Raw genomic sequence first — 15679 nt, 5'->3', positions numbered from 1 at the left:
ATTAAAAGCACAAAGGAAACGAGAAAATAGGGGTCATAGGCAGAGGTCGTATCTTTTAAGTTGTATAATACCAAAGTCATTTCTGATGCTGAAAGTTGTAATTTCATAAATTCTTCAATCAATTTATAAACCTTTTAAGTTTCTAATATTCGGGTATTAAATAGCAATGAATTTTTAATATCCTTCCATTTAAATCACATATTTATTCTTTTTCAAACAATCTCTCATTTGAGAGATTGTTTGTTAGTCTGTACTCAGACAATTTTTGTAATATTAGTGTGATCAGGCATATCATAAAAGAAAGATTTTTTTATTTCCCTTTTTTTTATAGCAACTACTTTTTATAACAGAACAAGAGAGAGAGAGAGAGAGAGAGAGCATTGCCATAATTAATCGCCTGTTGAGATAGAGGCATATTTTCTTAGCTTTACACTTCGACGGTACTGCCCAATGTGTTAACTACCGTAGTGTCATCTGGTGGTAAGTTTTGATCTCGCCTCGTATATGACATCCTGTTTTCTAAATCCACCTATATCGTGATACATTATTCATAATTCTGTTGCAGATGAAGTTTGTTACTGGAGAATCCAAAAAAATCTTAACAGTTGCATGCTTTCGTGTGTAAAGATTAGTAACTTTATATAGATTTCTATATTACAAGATTAATATAGAAAATCCTAAGAGGGAGGGAAACAAATTCCATTACAAAGTGAAATAAATGACAAATACATGATTGTATAGTTACAGGAAATTAACATAGTTTAATATTTTGGATAATACTCCAATCGATGAATCAAAGTGCTAAATAGACTTAAATGAAGAATGTTTATATTTTTGGGCAAATAGTGCATTCGTCGAACTATGTGAACGCGATCTTGGAAAAGCGACAGTTACAGAATCATTTAATTTCAGAGAAACAAGTTCAAAGTGTAATATTAATATTATCATAAAACTATCATAATAATATAATATTACACTTTGAACTTATTTCTCTGAAATTAAATGATTCTGTAACTGTCGCTTTTCCAAGATCCCGTTCACATACATTTCCTAGTACACTTAAAATTTATTTATAATTCTCATATATTATAATGAAGAAATAACACTACAATTATCTGATAAAAATCGCATAATTACAATCAGAAAAAAACACATAATTAAAATCAGAAAAAAACACATAATTAAAATTAGATAAAAATCACATAACTGAAATTAGATAAAAAAAAACAATTACATTCAAGTAAAAAGTAATTCTAGCGATTACTCAATTGTTCATGACACTTTTACATAATTTCTAGAAACGGCCTTGCATTTTAGTCTCCTAAGTCCACTGCGTAAATAATTCCATCACACTCATTTCAGTAAAACTCATCGATTTGTATTATCAATTTACATTTCCTATAGCCTAAGAAATGTGTTATCCTATAGCGGAGATTATGTTTATCCACTTATTTTTGGATGAGTTTTGGATTATCTTCAATTTCATTAAAATCGGTGTGGTGTTCTAGACAGGCTCTGATCAACTGCGTGTCCGTTTCAAATATCAGTCGCAAATCTGCGTCTTCAACAATTTTTCAAACAACAGTTCAGATTACAAAAAAAGAAACTTCCTTCTAAGTCACTTTTCCTAAGTCACTCTCTTCAGAAAGATACCAAAAATATACTATGGAGAGGATAATTTAATTAGTTCTAAAATAACTAAATAATTATTGTTCTTTTTCTATTGAATCTTTTCACATTAATTTCAATTAATATTAAATTTAAATTTAAATTAAATAAGTTGCAATAAATGCCACATAAATGACTTCACATTATGTATTCTCCACTCCCCGAAAGAAATCAGATGGTTTATCAGATTTATCACATACGGTGAGCATAAGGCAAGCATTCCATTGTGCGTCGTGTGCTTATATTTCCTTGAAATATTTAAAAAATTCCTGTTTTGTACGAATTCTCATATGTCACTGGACAATTCTCCCTTACTACTGTTTCATAAGCAGAATTTTCTCCGATCCTTATAGGAATATATTTGGTAAACGCATTCCAGAGGTGGATGATGTAGCTCTCACGAAGCTTTATTAGTACATTTTCAGCATCAGATTTCATCATATATTTCGTTCCTTCCCCAGCGTTCAGGGGGTATGCCAATTCCGGATTTAGAATTGTAATATTACAGGTATTTTCTTTATCATCTGTAATGAAGGTAATGTTACAATGAGATGTCAAAACCCGTTTTATAAGTTGCGGTCCATTATATCCCCACACATCACTCTTATAAGTGTTAATGAACTCTTGAATGCACATCTTTACGTAGTTGTGATGTCGATCTAAGACGATGATCGCATTTCCCATTATCTCGTTGTCTTCTCTGATCAGTGAATTCCTTAAATCGCGCAGGGGTTTTAACACCACTACATCTAAATCAAGGTAAATCCCACCGTACTTCCACAGTACAGCAAGTCGCAACGCGTCACTAAGATGAGCAACTTTAAACGGACCCTTTTTCCAGTTTGATTTAGAGTACCATACTTCTAATGGAGTATCCTCTAAAAATCTCTTCAGATTTACTCTCCTGTAGTTTACATTGGAATATTCTTTATCTATACTCACCATAACGGGTGTTTTTGGTATGTGTTCACCTGTCATGAATACGGTGATTTCCATTTCGGGATTGTGTTTAGCAGCGGATTCAACAGAACACATCTGGCGAGGATTCAAGCTGGGACGTCCAGACGTCTCAAAGAAAAATATCTGAGGAATATTTATAGAGGTGAAATAGTCGTTCATTTTACTTAACATTTCATCTGAAAAAAATTAAAAAATATATTACTTTGTATATTTTACTTGATATTCAAATGCTTATATCGAATTCATCTCAGCCTAGCATCTCTGATTTTTATAAGATAAATTATTCATAGTATTTGCATATACACGAGCACTATACAATGCAATAATACAACATCCACTTCATTACACACCACAACAATAATAATTTTTTTACGTTCATTTATTTTTTATTATAAATATACATATTTTTTCATATCATAATTTATTATTATACACCGCATTTACATATGTAAAATTAAGGACGTTGTTATTCCATTTTCATTACTACAAAAACATTGTACAATTTATTGAGTTCATTCATTGTTGATAAATAACATGATGAGTGTTTTGACTCTATGGAGGTTTGATAAATTAAAAATGTTTCAATCAAACATTTTTAATGCTCACGTCAACATAATTTTGCAATTTATGCATGTGCACTTGTACATATATGACATAGATTACATGCATAATAGGGCAATGTGATATTTATGAAAATGATTTAGATGCTAATATTCGCAGAAAAAGGATGATGAGGCAGAAGAACCACCGACTTCGAAGCTAGCGTTAGCTTTTCAGATTAATTATTATTATTGTTGTTATTTATTTATTATATTACTTTTTATTATATTATTTCTTATCATTTACTAAACAGAAAATATGATGTGCTATATGTACATATTGTATATACGCTATTTGATCATGTTTTGTCTAACGTTGGAAAAAACATGCAAATTTTAACGTAATCGTATTTCTCTGTGTGATGTGAACTACAATAGTAAATTATTATTGTATTATTATTATCATTATTATTATTACTAATAATGAATGAATTATGTTTGTATATCAATTAAACATTATTTATATTATAAGGAAATTAATTAGAATCTGTACTTCAGTCCCATGAAAGAAAATCTAGTGTTTTTGATTAAATTATATTATTCACGTATGCATGTAATTCATCTGAGACTTAATAGTGTTAAAAATTATTCATTATAAAATAGCTGTATAAATACATAATACTGTATATAAGCAATATCCAACATTTTAGAACAGAAGTTGTAAACAGTAGAATTCCCCCTTAAGATTTGTTGTTTATACACACAAGTTTAGATGCATATAACTTATACACTATGTACTTGTAAGCAGATATGTACACATGTGTATAATAGTAGGCATGAATAATAACTTCTGTGTGAGAAACAATTTTTCTGTACTAAACAGAAAATATGTATTAATTTGTATATATTGTACATACTCTGTATGATCATGAAATTATATTTCCTGTAAACTATAATAGTAAGTTATCATTGTGGTATTTTTATTACTATATCAGCTGTATATTATGCAAATTATCGTGATATCAATTAGAATATGTTCTTGAATCACACGAAAGAAAATGTAATGTTATTGCTTAAAGTTTGCATTATATATATAATGCAAACGAAATTTGAAATTTGAAACGTTTTTATGTGACGTGTTTTGTTACGTTTTGAATCGAGCCTATTTTAAATCCTACATATACATGTTTGGTATCATTCTTTTCTGAATTTATCTACCTTTAATGTGACAGTGTTAGAATTTCAAATTATTCTTATATCTTTTTAAAATTATAAACTAAAAAATAACAAGGAAGTCGTAGTAGTTTTTAATTTCAATAAATTAATATGAAATATTTTTGATCGAGTAAGTTTCTTTTAATAGAAATAGAAATGAAAATAAAGACTTTTACATAAGACATTGTGTTTTTTTTTATCCTGATCCAATATCAAGATTCCAGAATTGTCAATATCATATTCGCTTGTCAATATCAAAATGACAAGCGAAGGTGTGTCGCTTGTCGCTCACCCTGAGTGTCGAGCCTTCAAAATTCGATTCATTAGAATTCAAGGAGAACCGGCCTACCATCCTCGAACTCGGGAGTTGGGCGTCGTAGGCGCCAGGGGGGAAGAGCCCCCCATTATAATATAAAAAGATAAGCCGAAATTTGAAACGTTTTTATGTCACGTCTTCATTGTTTTGAAACGTCCAACAATGTGTTTACCTTCATGAGACAAAAATTTGTTATTTTGTTTAAAAATATATATGATATATCGTTTCAGGATTACAACAATCAAACTCATTGTCGACCATTAGAACAGTACGTGTTAGTATTCATTACTTAAATTAGCATAACACGCATGTCATGACTGATTATATAGTAAATAATAGGGGGAAGGCTCCCCCCCCCGAGTTCCGGACTGGTAGGCCGGTTCTTCTTGAATTCTGATGACTCGAATTTTGAAGACTCGACACTCAGGGTAGCCCCTGAGTTTAAAAACGTTTCAAATAACTTGACAAAAAACGTGACACAAAAATGTTACAGAAAACGGCTTATCATTTTATACTATAGGGTAGATTTTATTTTCATTTCGTGATTTTGAATAATTAAAGTGAGGTTCATAAAAAACCGGCCTACCAACCCGGAACTCGAGGGGGCGGGTGCCGTAGGCGCCATGGGGGTGGGGCAGATCCCCCTAGTATATATATATATATATATATATATATAGTTTATTTGAGATATAATAAAGCGTTAAATATTTTAAAATTATTATTATTATTATATGTGCACCTCATAGAATCTACATGCTCATCTTGGAAGGTCCACTACCAATAATTCTTAGAAAGCCTGCCGTACTTCACTTTGAACTCCTTCACTCAGTCAAAGTACTCACAACTGGCCCTATCAATCTATTTCTCTCATTCACCACTCTCTAAACAAAAAATATTTTCACATTCTTACTAACCACACTCTTCCTTCTTTTAGGGATGACTTAGTTTTCTTCCCACACCTTCATGTACTGAAAATGTCCTGAATTAAAAATATATTAATCCCGGATTAAAGGATTAAGAAGAGAAATTATAACTTCCTTTTCACATGCTCTTCATTAACGGTAATTCTATGAGCTAATTTAATCACTTTTGGAATATCACGTCTGAACTTTATTTCACAGTTCACCAGCACTTCCAAATCTCTCTCTATATAAATTTCTTTCAGGCAGTTTTCATGAATTCATACGTAGCTGATACTTTTTTTATTCCGAAATGCGTAATCATACACTTTACCACATTAAACTGGCAGCCATTCTTTTTTCTTCTTCTTCCATACTATCAATTTCCATTAATCATCCTGCAAGATCTCTACATGATTCTTAACTATTAATCTACCCAGTTTTATATCAATATCATATAACTGAATAAGTGAATATTTTCCCTCAAATGATTTCCTATATCATTAATGTACATTAGGTAAATGGTAATGTCCCCTGTACAGAGCTTTGTGGTACACTACTGGTCAAACGCCTTCTCCTAGATTCTACTCCTCAGTGAACTATTCTATGATGATTATCCATTACCCACCTTTTATCATCGTCACCAGGTTCATATCCAAATTTTGTTTCAGTATATGTAATAGAGTTGCGAGCAGTATGTTGTCAAATGATTTTGCAATTTCCAGCAGTATCGTCGTGTGGTCATTCTCCCTAATTGACTCACTTGTTAACTTTATTACAAAAAGTGATGAATTGTTAAAGCATAACCTGCCTTTCACAAACGCATGCTTCTCCTATACAATACTCATTCCTATCCAGTGCTGAATTTTGCCGTTAACGACTTCTTCAATACCTTGATCACCACTTCTGAGATGATAATCGTTCTATAATTTGCTAGTTGCATCTAAGAGCAGCCTCCTTCGTGGAGCAGAACTGTTTCCATCTCTTTCCACTCCTTTGGACTTCATCTAAGACTCGGTTTAAATAATCTGGTCAAAAGCTCTATCACTTCCCTAGCACATTCTTGTAGTGTGCGAACTGATATCCCATTTAATCCATTGGATGTAGTCATATCGATTTTCTCTAATATCCGATGTATCTCTACTTCATCTACTACCTCTTCCACATAAGCTGTTGTCACACTCTTACTGATACATCTCAATCTGAAAGACGCACCTTTGAAAGTGATCATTCAGTTATTCAACCATTTCGTCTGCTTCAGTACCTCACTACCATTAGCATTCATTAAAATTATTCTACCATAGTCGTTCTTTCTTTTGACTGCCACATACTGAAAGAACTTTTTCAGATAACCTTTGGCTCCTTCAGTTAATTTCCTCTTATACTCTGATTTTGCCTTCTTTACATACTGCACCCTTCTTGCCTGTGCTTTATACTGCTCGTGAACTTACAAATCGCCTTTCTCTTTAAATTTCCTCCATAAGATTCTCTCTCTCTCTCTCTCTCTCTCTCTCTCTGCAACTCCTACTTAATGCATTACTCATCCATTTCATTCATTCTTGATTTTTCCTTGTAAGATCGGACGGACGAAACATCCATGAATTGTTCTTGATGTAGCTGAAGAAGATTTGTGCTCGTCTGTACAAGATGGGGAGGAAAAGCTGATTCCAGGAGGTTAGCCTTAACTTTGGGTAATGTTATCTCAATAATATACCTGTGTGTGTGTGTGTGTGTGTGTGTGTGTGTGTGTGTGTGTGTGTGTGTGTGTGTGTGTGAGAGAGAGAGAGAGAGAGAGAGAGAGAGAGAGAAAGACAGAGAGAGAGAGAGAGAGAGAGAGAGAGAGAGAGAGAGAGAGAAGCAGGTAACGCCAAAACCTGAACCTCCGACAAACATCAGACGTTTCAACAACATCCTGACCAAGAAAAAATATTCTGCGTTTGACATACCTGTGTGTGTGTGTGTGTGTGTGTGTGTGTGTGTGTGTGTGTGTGTGTGTGTGTGTGTGTGTGTGTGTGTGTGTGTGTGTGTGTGTGTGTGTGTGTGTGTGTGAGAGAGAGAGAGAGAGAGAGAGAGAGAGAGAGAGACAGAGAGAGAGAGAGAAGCAGGTAACGCCAAAACCTGAACCTCCGACAAACATCAGACGTTTCAACAACATCCTGACCAAGAAAAAAATATTCTGCGTTTGACAACTACAAAATGCAATTTGGATTTGTTTATATTTTTAATAACTATTTATAGACTATTTTTGAGTTCAACTATTTGAGATAAGCCGTTTATGTCTACATTAAATATGGTATGTGCTTTGGCACGCATACCACGTAGAGATACTTGGTGCTACAGAAACAAAAATAAACAGACGAATCTAAAATAACAACTGCAAGAAACTGTATTAAAGCAAAGTGTTAATGATCAGGGAAAAGAAGAAGTAGATTGTTGCTTGGCGTAGAGTTCTTCAAGAATATAAGCATCTCGAAGGAGCGGAAATTTCAAGCACAGTGATATGGTCAAATTTCAAAATTCAAAATAAGCGTCCTATATACGTATGATCCCACAGGAGGTTCTACAAAGATAGACCTAGAGGAATTTTTCGAATCATTGAAGAAAGAAACTAAAATGAATAAAAAATTATCCTTGTTGGAGATCGAAACAGCACAGAATTTGTTCAAAATTTGGTTAGTGATATCGTGATGATTTATCTTGATACGAAGATTCGAGAGTAGAAGCGATTAACGATTAATTTTGAGCAGAATAAATATCAAATGCATATTTAAAACGCTTGTACAGAAATTTCTGTACAAATGTTTTAAAAGGAATCACAGTGTAAAAGCTTTCAGAGGTAAACTGCAAATCAAGTATACAAATATTATTTAAGAAATATTAAGAAGACTTTGGTAAGAACATAGAAGATGGATATCAACTGGATATTAAAATGTTCTTTAATCTAGTGAAGAAGGTTTAAACATCAAGCAAAGAGTTCCATAAAAGGAATTGGAGACGAAAACGGTGAACTGAAGATAATGTTGTTCTTGCTATTTAGAGTAATTACCTTGAAATTTTATTAAACGAATCATGAAGTGATTGCAGTGGTAGACTTTCGTGAGAAATGTCATTGTCCGAAATGCATATCAGGAATTTCATGGGCAGTGCTCTGCTGAATTGACAACTATTATTCCTCCACTCTCCTCCATCATCATTCATACGATAGCCACAGCTAACCAACACCCTTTTAGTAGAACCTCCACTTTTATTCCATCTACTTCTGTCCTTTGGAACAGTCTCCCCCACTCTGCCTTCTTCACACACTACAACCCTCAGCTGTTCAAGCAAAATGTGACCAGAGTCCTCCTTTCTTCTATTCCCCCTGCCTACACACGGCATTAGTGTGGTCGTGTGCTATAAGGTCTCGTGGCCTTTCGTGTGTGAAGCAGATATAACAAATATCACTACTAAAAGTAGAAAAAAGTCATCATAAACCTGAAAAGTGTAAAGGCAGCTGGAGTAGATGACATGCGACCAGAAATGCTCAAATATGGAGGTATAAAAGTTTTACAGTCTCTACCCCACATAATACAGAAGACCTGGTCAGAGATTTGAATTCCGTAATTGGAGGAGAGCTCTCATAGTACCATCAAAAAAAAGGAAAATAAAACTGAATGTGAAAATTACAAAGGTATTTCCCTAATGAGTGTTCCTGATAATATTTATTCAAGCATCTTTGAGAAAAGGAAAAGAAAAATTCAAACAGAGAAACTCGGAGAAGTGTAGGATGATGTGAAGCCAAACAGTGGTTGGCATAATTGGATTTTACACTTTCAGACAAATAGAGGAAAAATTATGAGAGAATCTATCTATATCTATATATATATAACGATCTGTAATAAAAAGAAGTAGATAGGGACATTGAAATGAAAAGCTATAAAACAAGTAACACCTTTCAGCTATTCAGACACAGTTGTTTAGTGAAGATAGCATCAAATCAATTATGTAAATAGACAACAGAATTAGTAAAACTGGTAAGATAAGATATTAACTGAATAAATTTATATGGAAAACGAACATTAGTCAGAACAGAAAAGCTGCTGTATAAAAAACAGTTTTCAAACTAATTTCAACTTCTGGATTCTCGACTAGGGGACTGAACAGGTTCCATTAATGTTAGAATCATATTAAAAATGAAGAGATTAGAAATGAGGTTAATATTGTTAGCATTCAAGATATGTGAACAGAGTTATTGTATGATGGTGTATTCATTTAAACAGAGTTCCTGGAATCTAAAGCAGGCATTCGACTCCAGGAATGCAGGAAAAAACCCAGAGAAAGAAAGTCTAGGTGGATTCATTCAGTTAGAAATGCTTTTAATGGTTTAAAAATATAAGAAATGACAATGGAGTCATGGCAGAAAACAGACTAACGTGAAGGAAAAGTATTGATATAAAGTATTGATATAAAGTAATAATGTAAACTTATTATGCAGTAACATCCCTTCAGTATACGTATCAGGAATTTCAGTATGATGGTGCTTTGGCATATTTGTTATAAAATCAAAACGGGTCGAAGATTTTGATGAAATGAGGAGGAATAAAGTCCCCACTCAAGAAAGGATTCCTTTGAAGTAACTGAAGAGTTTATGAATTGAAGAGAATGGAAAAACGAATTCAGTTCATGGAAAAGAGGAAGAGAAAAATCATACGGATACTCTAATTGCTCACAATTGGAGCGTTACATGATATAACAATGACACTGCAGGATGATACAAGATCACGAGTTACCAAGAGAGGAAATGTTGACGTTTGCAGTATTTTTGGAAAGATAGCTGATTACGAAAACTTGCTGAATACTGAAGAATGATTTTAACTATTTGTTAATCAGGTAGGTAAATGGATAATTGATGTTAGATAAATGGAAACGGAAATTCCGCTGAATTTATTATAGCTTGAACCGCGAAGTTAAACTAAGGGAAGTTGTCTCCGAGGAAGATTATTTAGGTAAGTTAGACTGCAAAAAAACAAACTTTGTACATAAATAATCAAAGCAATGAGAGGGTGTATCCGAATTTTGAGAATGATAATGATAGTAAATGTGTACAGCAGAGTGTAAACAGTAAATTTTGAGCCGCTTTTAATAAACAGGGAAGTCTAAGTTTTCGCTCTCTGATATTCGATGCCCGATCTCCATAAACACACTACTTTTTTTCAGAAATAATCCTGTAGAACGAGCCGTTTGGACACTTGAGACGAAGTATTTGTTGTGTCTGGCAGTACAGATAGATTCTGTGCGAAATGACACACGCTTGCAACTGCCATACTCGAATTCTCCCCAGACACTGTCTTACAGAGTAAGTAGAACCAAATTATTCGGTCACTAATTTTAGCTTGTATTAACACATTAATACAATACTATTTCCTTAATACAAAACTGCATCTGTTTATTACAATAAAATATCGGTTTCTCAAATTCGGCTAATTAGAAAAGAGAAGCCAGAATGGCATGAGTTATTGCTTACCGAAATGTCGTAGATTGCGACTGGGGCATCAGTTCGATTTATACAAGTCATTAACATATAGTCTCCAAGCACTTGTGCTCTTTCATAGATGGAAAGGTCATCTAACCATGACAATGTTCCTTTTAGAATATTGAAATAGAACACTTTGGTATCTTCCAAAGAAGATAATAGTTATTATATTAAATCTTCTTTGAAGAAGACCAGTGAATATGAGAATAATGAGAGTCTTACAACAGTACTCAAGAGCTCTCTCAGATTTAAAAAACTTTGAGTTAGTTCCGAGGGATCTAATGAGTTAAATTGCATTTTATTTGTTTTAGCTGAAGGAATTGGCATTCATTTGATATTTTTTTATGCTTAATGTGATACGGATACCGGTTTGTGATATATTATCGGATTCCAGAAGTACTGGATCCAGTCCAGTATTCCTAAACAGCGTATGATTACTTTTTTAAATAACTCCAAAAGTCTTCACAAAATATAAACTTGGATTTTAAAACTTAAATTTATTTATTATTATTACATTCGTGCTTTCAGGATAGCTCATATTTGGTGAGTTTTGAATTTTTTTTCTTTCTGGTTAATATGAAAATACAGCTGACTGATTGAAATGTGAAGTTGGTGATGACATTGATGTAAAAATGACTTATCAAGTCTTTATAAATTGCAGTCAAATATTCAATTGTGATTTCGAAACCACTTGACAACAGTGATTAAACAAGAACACAAGGACAAAAAACGTACGATTGTCTCAATGAGGGTCGTCAAAGAAGCGAGAAAAATCATGAAGCGCATGAAATGCTAGTGATTGTCCTCCCCCTTTTATTATATATTATAAAGTAATTTATTATAAAGTAGTGAAATATTAAAACACAGAGGTTTTTATTTTAATATTAACATGCTTTTAACATCGGAAATCAACATTTGAAGATAACTTTAATTGCATATTTTCATAAATAAAATGTTACATGCTTAAAGATATGAAGACATTATCCTCAAAACACATCATAGTGCTATGAAGAATAACCATTGCAGCATTTAAGGAAGTCAAGTTTTTTTCAAGATGAATAACATCTAACCCTTATAACAAGAAATGGAAGATAGAAAAATAACAAAAAAAAAAATTATTTACCATCTACTAAGTCATCTTCTGTAAGTCTGGATCTGGAATAATAAATTTCGCTACCTACAAATAAGATAAAAATAATTAATGTTAGTTACTAGTGATTGAGAATTTGTTGTCATATGTACGATATCTTAATTGATCTAATGTTAGGCAGTACACAGTAGTGTTTGTGATCAATATAGAATTCTGTACATTGAGTTGTTAAGCTTTGTACTTCGAAAACTGTTTTATACGTACACATTTAAGTACTTCTTTATGTAATATCGTATATGAATATAGACGTAGTATTACAAAAAATATAACATTTTGTTTCTCTCATGATTGTTAATGTTCAATGCGTTCGTGCTATATTGGATAAGTGGTGACGTTCCTAATCCTGGCAAGTATTATTATTATTATGTACTCTTGTGTATTCTAAGGTCGATTTTGCTGAGTAGTAGAATAACAAAGCTAATTTCTTTCCGAAGAAAAACACTTAAGTGGCTAACACTAAGAGAGTCTAGAAAATATTCGTGTGCAGATTTTCTATCATAAAGCCATCACGAGGCTTCACCGTTGGGTTCAAAGAATATATACACCGTACGTGTGCACCATAGATGGTGCACATAGGATAATTCGATATTCCTGCTCTAGAGATCAAACAAGAACTTTTTCAAGCCACTTCTGATCTCCGATAAGCAGAAAGTCTGGAAGTAACACTCACAGAAGAATGTCATACAACCAACAAATTGTCACACTAACAAAAAATGAAAAAAGAGAAATATAAATAATATCTTACTATTTATTATTTAAATACACTAATGGGGAAAGTTTTTAAAAGTCATTCGTTCATTCGAATGACTTTTAAAAACTGGAAAAGATGAAAGAAATTATTATGATATGAGAATATAAAACGTTATAATTTTCGTTACAAAGTCTTTCTGAGAGGAAAATATTTTTTATCTTCTTCAAGGCGGATTTTAGAAGATCAGCTTGTCAGTCTAAAGAAAGATATACTACAGAAATCCTGTGAACTCCAGAAAGAGATAATAGGTCTGTGACATCCTTTAAGAGATCAGATTTTGAATGAATCTTTTTACTGTGGATTGAATACTGTAAGCCACAATCTTCTCTGAAGATGGAGAGATTCTAAAATAGAAATCAGTTCACTTGTTTAAGTCAAAAGCGAATTCTGTGATGAAGAGAATTGTGTTGAATGAAAATATATTGCAACTTAAAGGAGGAAGAAAACTACAGATTACAAAAGTTTCATCTGCGTATCGAAACCATGCAGTTCAGGAAGACTAAATCTGTGACTAGAAAGTTTCTAATAATATTCTGTGTAGCAGCTGTCGTCGTTGGAAGAAGAATAATGAGATCAGAACAATCTATCTCTTTGTGGAATTTCCTTTGCATGATAATATACTGATTTAATTTTTAAAAAGGCAAAACGTTTGATAAATCAGCTATGAGGTTTTTTTTAAAAAAAGAGAGCACACTGTCTGAGGATGTTGCATAATTTATTAATTTTTGTTTATAATAAATGCATCATAACTTCAGCTATTCGATTATGTAGCCATGTGCAGTGGTCTTTCGAGAAGATGCTTGTAATATCAAGGTTAAATGCAAACGTATAATTGTTCACTTTTGGATTTGTTATTATTTTGAAATAGTGTACATGGAAGCAAAGTAAATACAAAGCAAGTACATTGAACGTACTTTAAGATTCTAAGTAAGTTTCTGTTACAACAGCACAACAACTAAGCTATTTAAATATTTCTAAAGCGAAGTTCCTCTTGCAAATATCTTCGTAAACTTTATACATGTAATTCATAGTGTTCATTAATTATAAATGAATACTTCGAAAAACAAGACCAATGGTATATACAAGAGTTTCTTGTAATCTGGTTAAACATATATGATAACGGTAATAGCTATGTCCATCCAAATTTGACTTAATATTATTTCTAACCTCTCCATTTTTTAATCGTGCGTATATTATTTCGTAATCTCAAATGACCAATGTATATCACTAAAGAATAAAATATTGACCAAATAACCTATCTGTTGGTAGCCAAACATGATTGCGGTAGCTTACTTTTAACAATGCCGCACACAAAAAAAGTAGAAGTGATAAAGTATTCACACAAGTGAACATTGCCTCGCGTATTATATCACTTACAATACGAGAGAAATCTATCAAACAAAAACTCAAAAGAATGACAAGTGATACTAATTAATTACAAGCACAATTACAGTTACATCGTCATAAAACCTTACTGACCTGTTTTAAGAAAGAAATAAGCTACAGATGAAAAAACAAAAGTTAATCCAAATAACGGTAATAATGTCTTTTTCACTTCCATTGCTAGTATATATTCAGAAGAAGAGAACACGTGTCTATTGAACTTTGACTTGCATCACGTGATTACTAACTACATAACATTTAATTGGAGCCGTTGATACGGATTGTAATTCTCATCATTGAAATGCCCAGTTTCCATGGTGAGAGTATCGGATAAAGAGTAGGCCTCTGTTATCGCCTTTACAAAGATAATTGACAAAATCTAACTGGCAAGTCTTCACCGCACCTTGTTCCCTGATAAGGTGATTCAAGTGACAGAACCAAAGAAAAGAAATGCTTCGCTTGGAGAACGCAAAGGTAAATTTGCGTTCGCAAACGCAAACGCAAATAAAACTATCAATCTGATATATTATATTATAAATTATATATTTTCTCTGACCAGTAAATATGTTTTGTAGGCAAAAGAACCAGAAATTATGGAAAGAAAACTCCGTATGACCGGCTAATATTCTTTAGATATATATTCTCTCCTGTACTACGGCAAAAATTAAACCCATGTCTTTTCAACTAATGGTTGTTGTTTGCTATCTAGTGAACTACAGAAGATAGTACAAAAAAAAAAAAAAAGAATAACTGACATAACATGCCAATAAGTGCATGATCATTTAATTTATTTCAATATTTATTTTGTGCGTAACCTAAAGAGACAGAATACTTTGAAAACGAAGCCGAAGTCTGATCATTGCATTAATATAGACACATTGAAACATTTCACCTAATACGCTCACTATATGTTGGTGGTCATTTAAACTAGTAACTAATATTTTAACCCAGGTAGTTTGTTAGTGCACGTTAGTGTTTACTAATTGCTACCTAGGTTAAAATATTAGTTGCTATTTGTTAGTTATTGGGGAAACCTTGGGAAGCGAATCCATCGTTTTAAGATGTAATGTATTATATCTGAAATAGTAGTTGATTTTATTGAGTGCCAAAAATCGACTATTCCGGAAAAAAGGCAATACAAAATTTCTCTAGTCAGTGATTAGAATCGAACATAAACAATCATTCTTTGGATGGCTTAGAGCTATGAATACAAAGCTATTTGGACAAGGCTGCAACTGGCTTTTAGATTTTTATTATATTAAAACATAACTTATCTATCTTCAGTA

General features: G+C 32.6%; 1 protein-coding gene across 1 annotated transcript; it reads right to left on the bottom strand.

The window, feature by feature from the left end:
- Positions 1 to 998: 998 nt before the first annotated feature.
- Positions 999 to 14570, bottom strand: LOC150101634 (lactosylceramide 4-alpha-galactosyltransferase-like). Its single transcript, XM_090400510.1, has 3 exons — positions 14490 to 14570; positions 12233 to 12286; positions 999 to 2804 (listed from the first exon to the last, which is right to left on the bottom strand). Exon 3 carries the CDS (start codon positions 2797 to 2799, stop codon positions 1927 to 1929), a length of 873 nt encoding a protein of 290 aa, XP_090256636.1. The 5' UTR covers positions 2800 to 2804; positions 12233 to 12286; positions 14490 to 14570; the 3' UTR covers positions 999 to 1926.
- Between the last annotated feature and the right edge of the window lie 1109 nt (positions 14571 to 15679).

Source organism: Typopeltis vanoorti, chromosome 11 (genome assembly GCF_054136105.1).
Source record: "Typopeltis vanoorti isolate ZY-2024b chromosome 11, IOZ_Tvanoo_1.0, whole genome shotgun sequence".
NCBI classification, from domain to species: domain Eukaryota; kingdom Metazoa; phylum Arthropoda; class Arachnida; order Uropygi; family Thelyphonidae; genus Typopeltis; species Typopeltis vanoorti.
Note: the sequence above shows the minus strand (reverse complement) of the source record. Positions and strands in the feature narration are given on the sequence as shown.

What these genes read in the sequence shown, in the direction of transcription:
- LOC150101634 (XM_090400510.1), bottom strand. Translation starts at nt 2,799, where the DNA reads ATGTTAAGTAAAATGAACGACTATTTCACCTCTATAAATATTCCTCAG.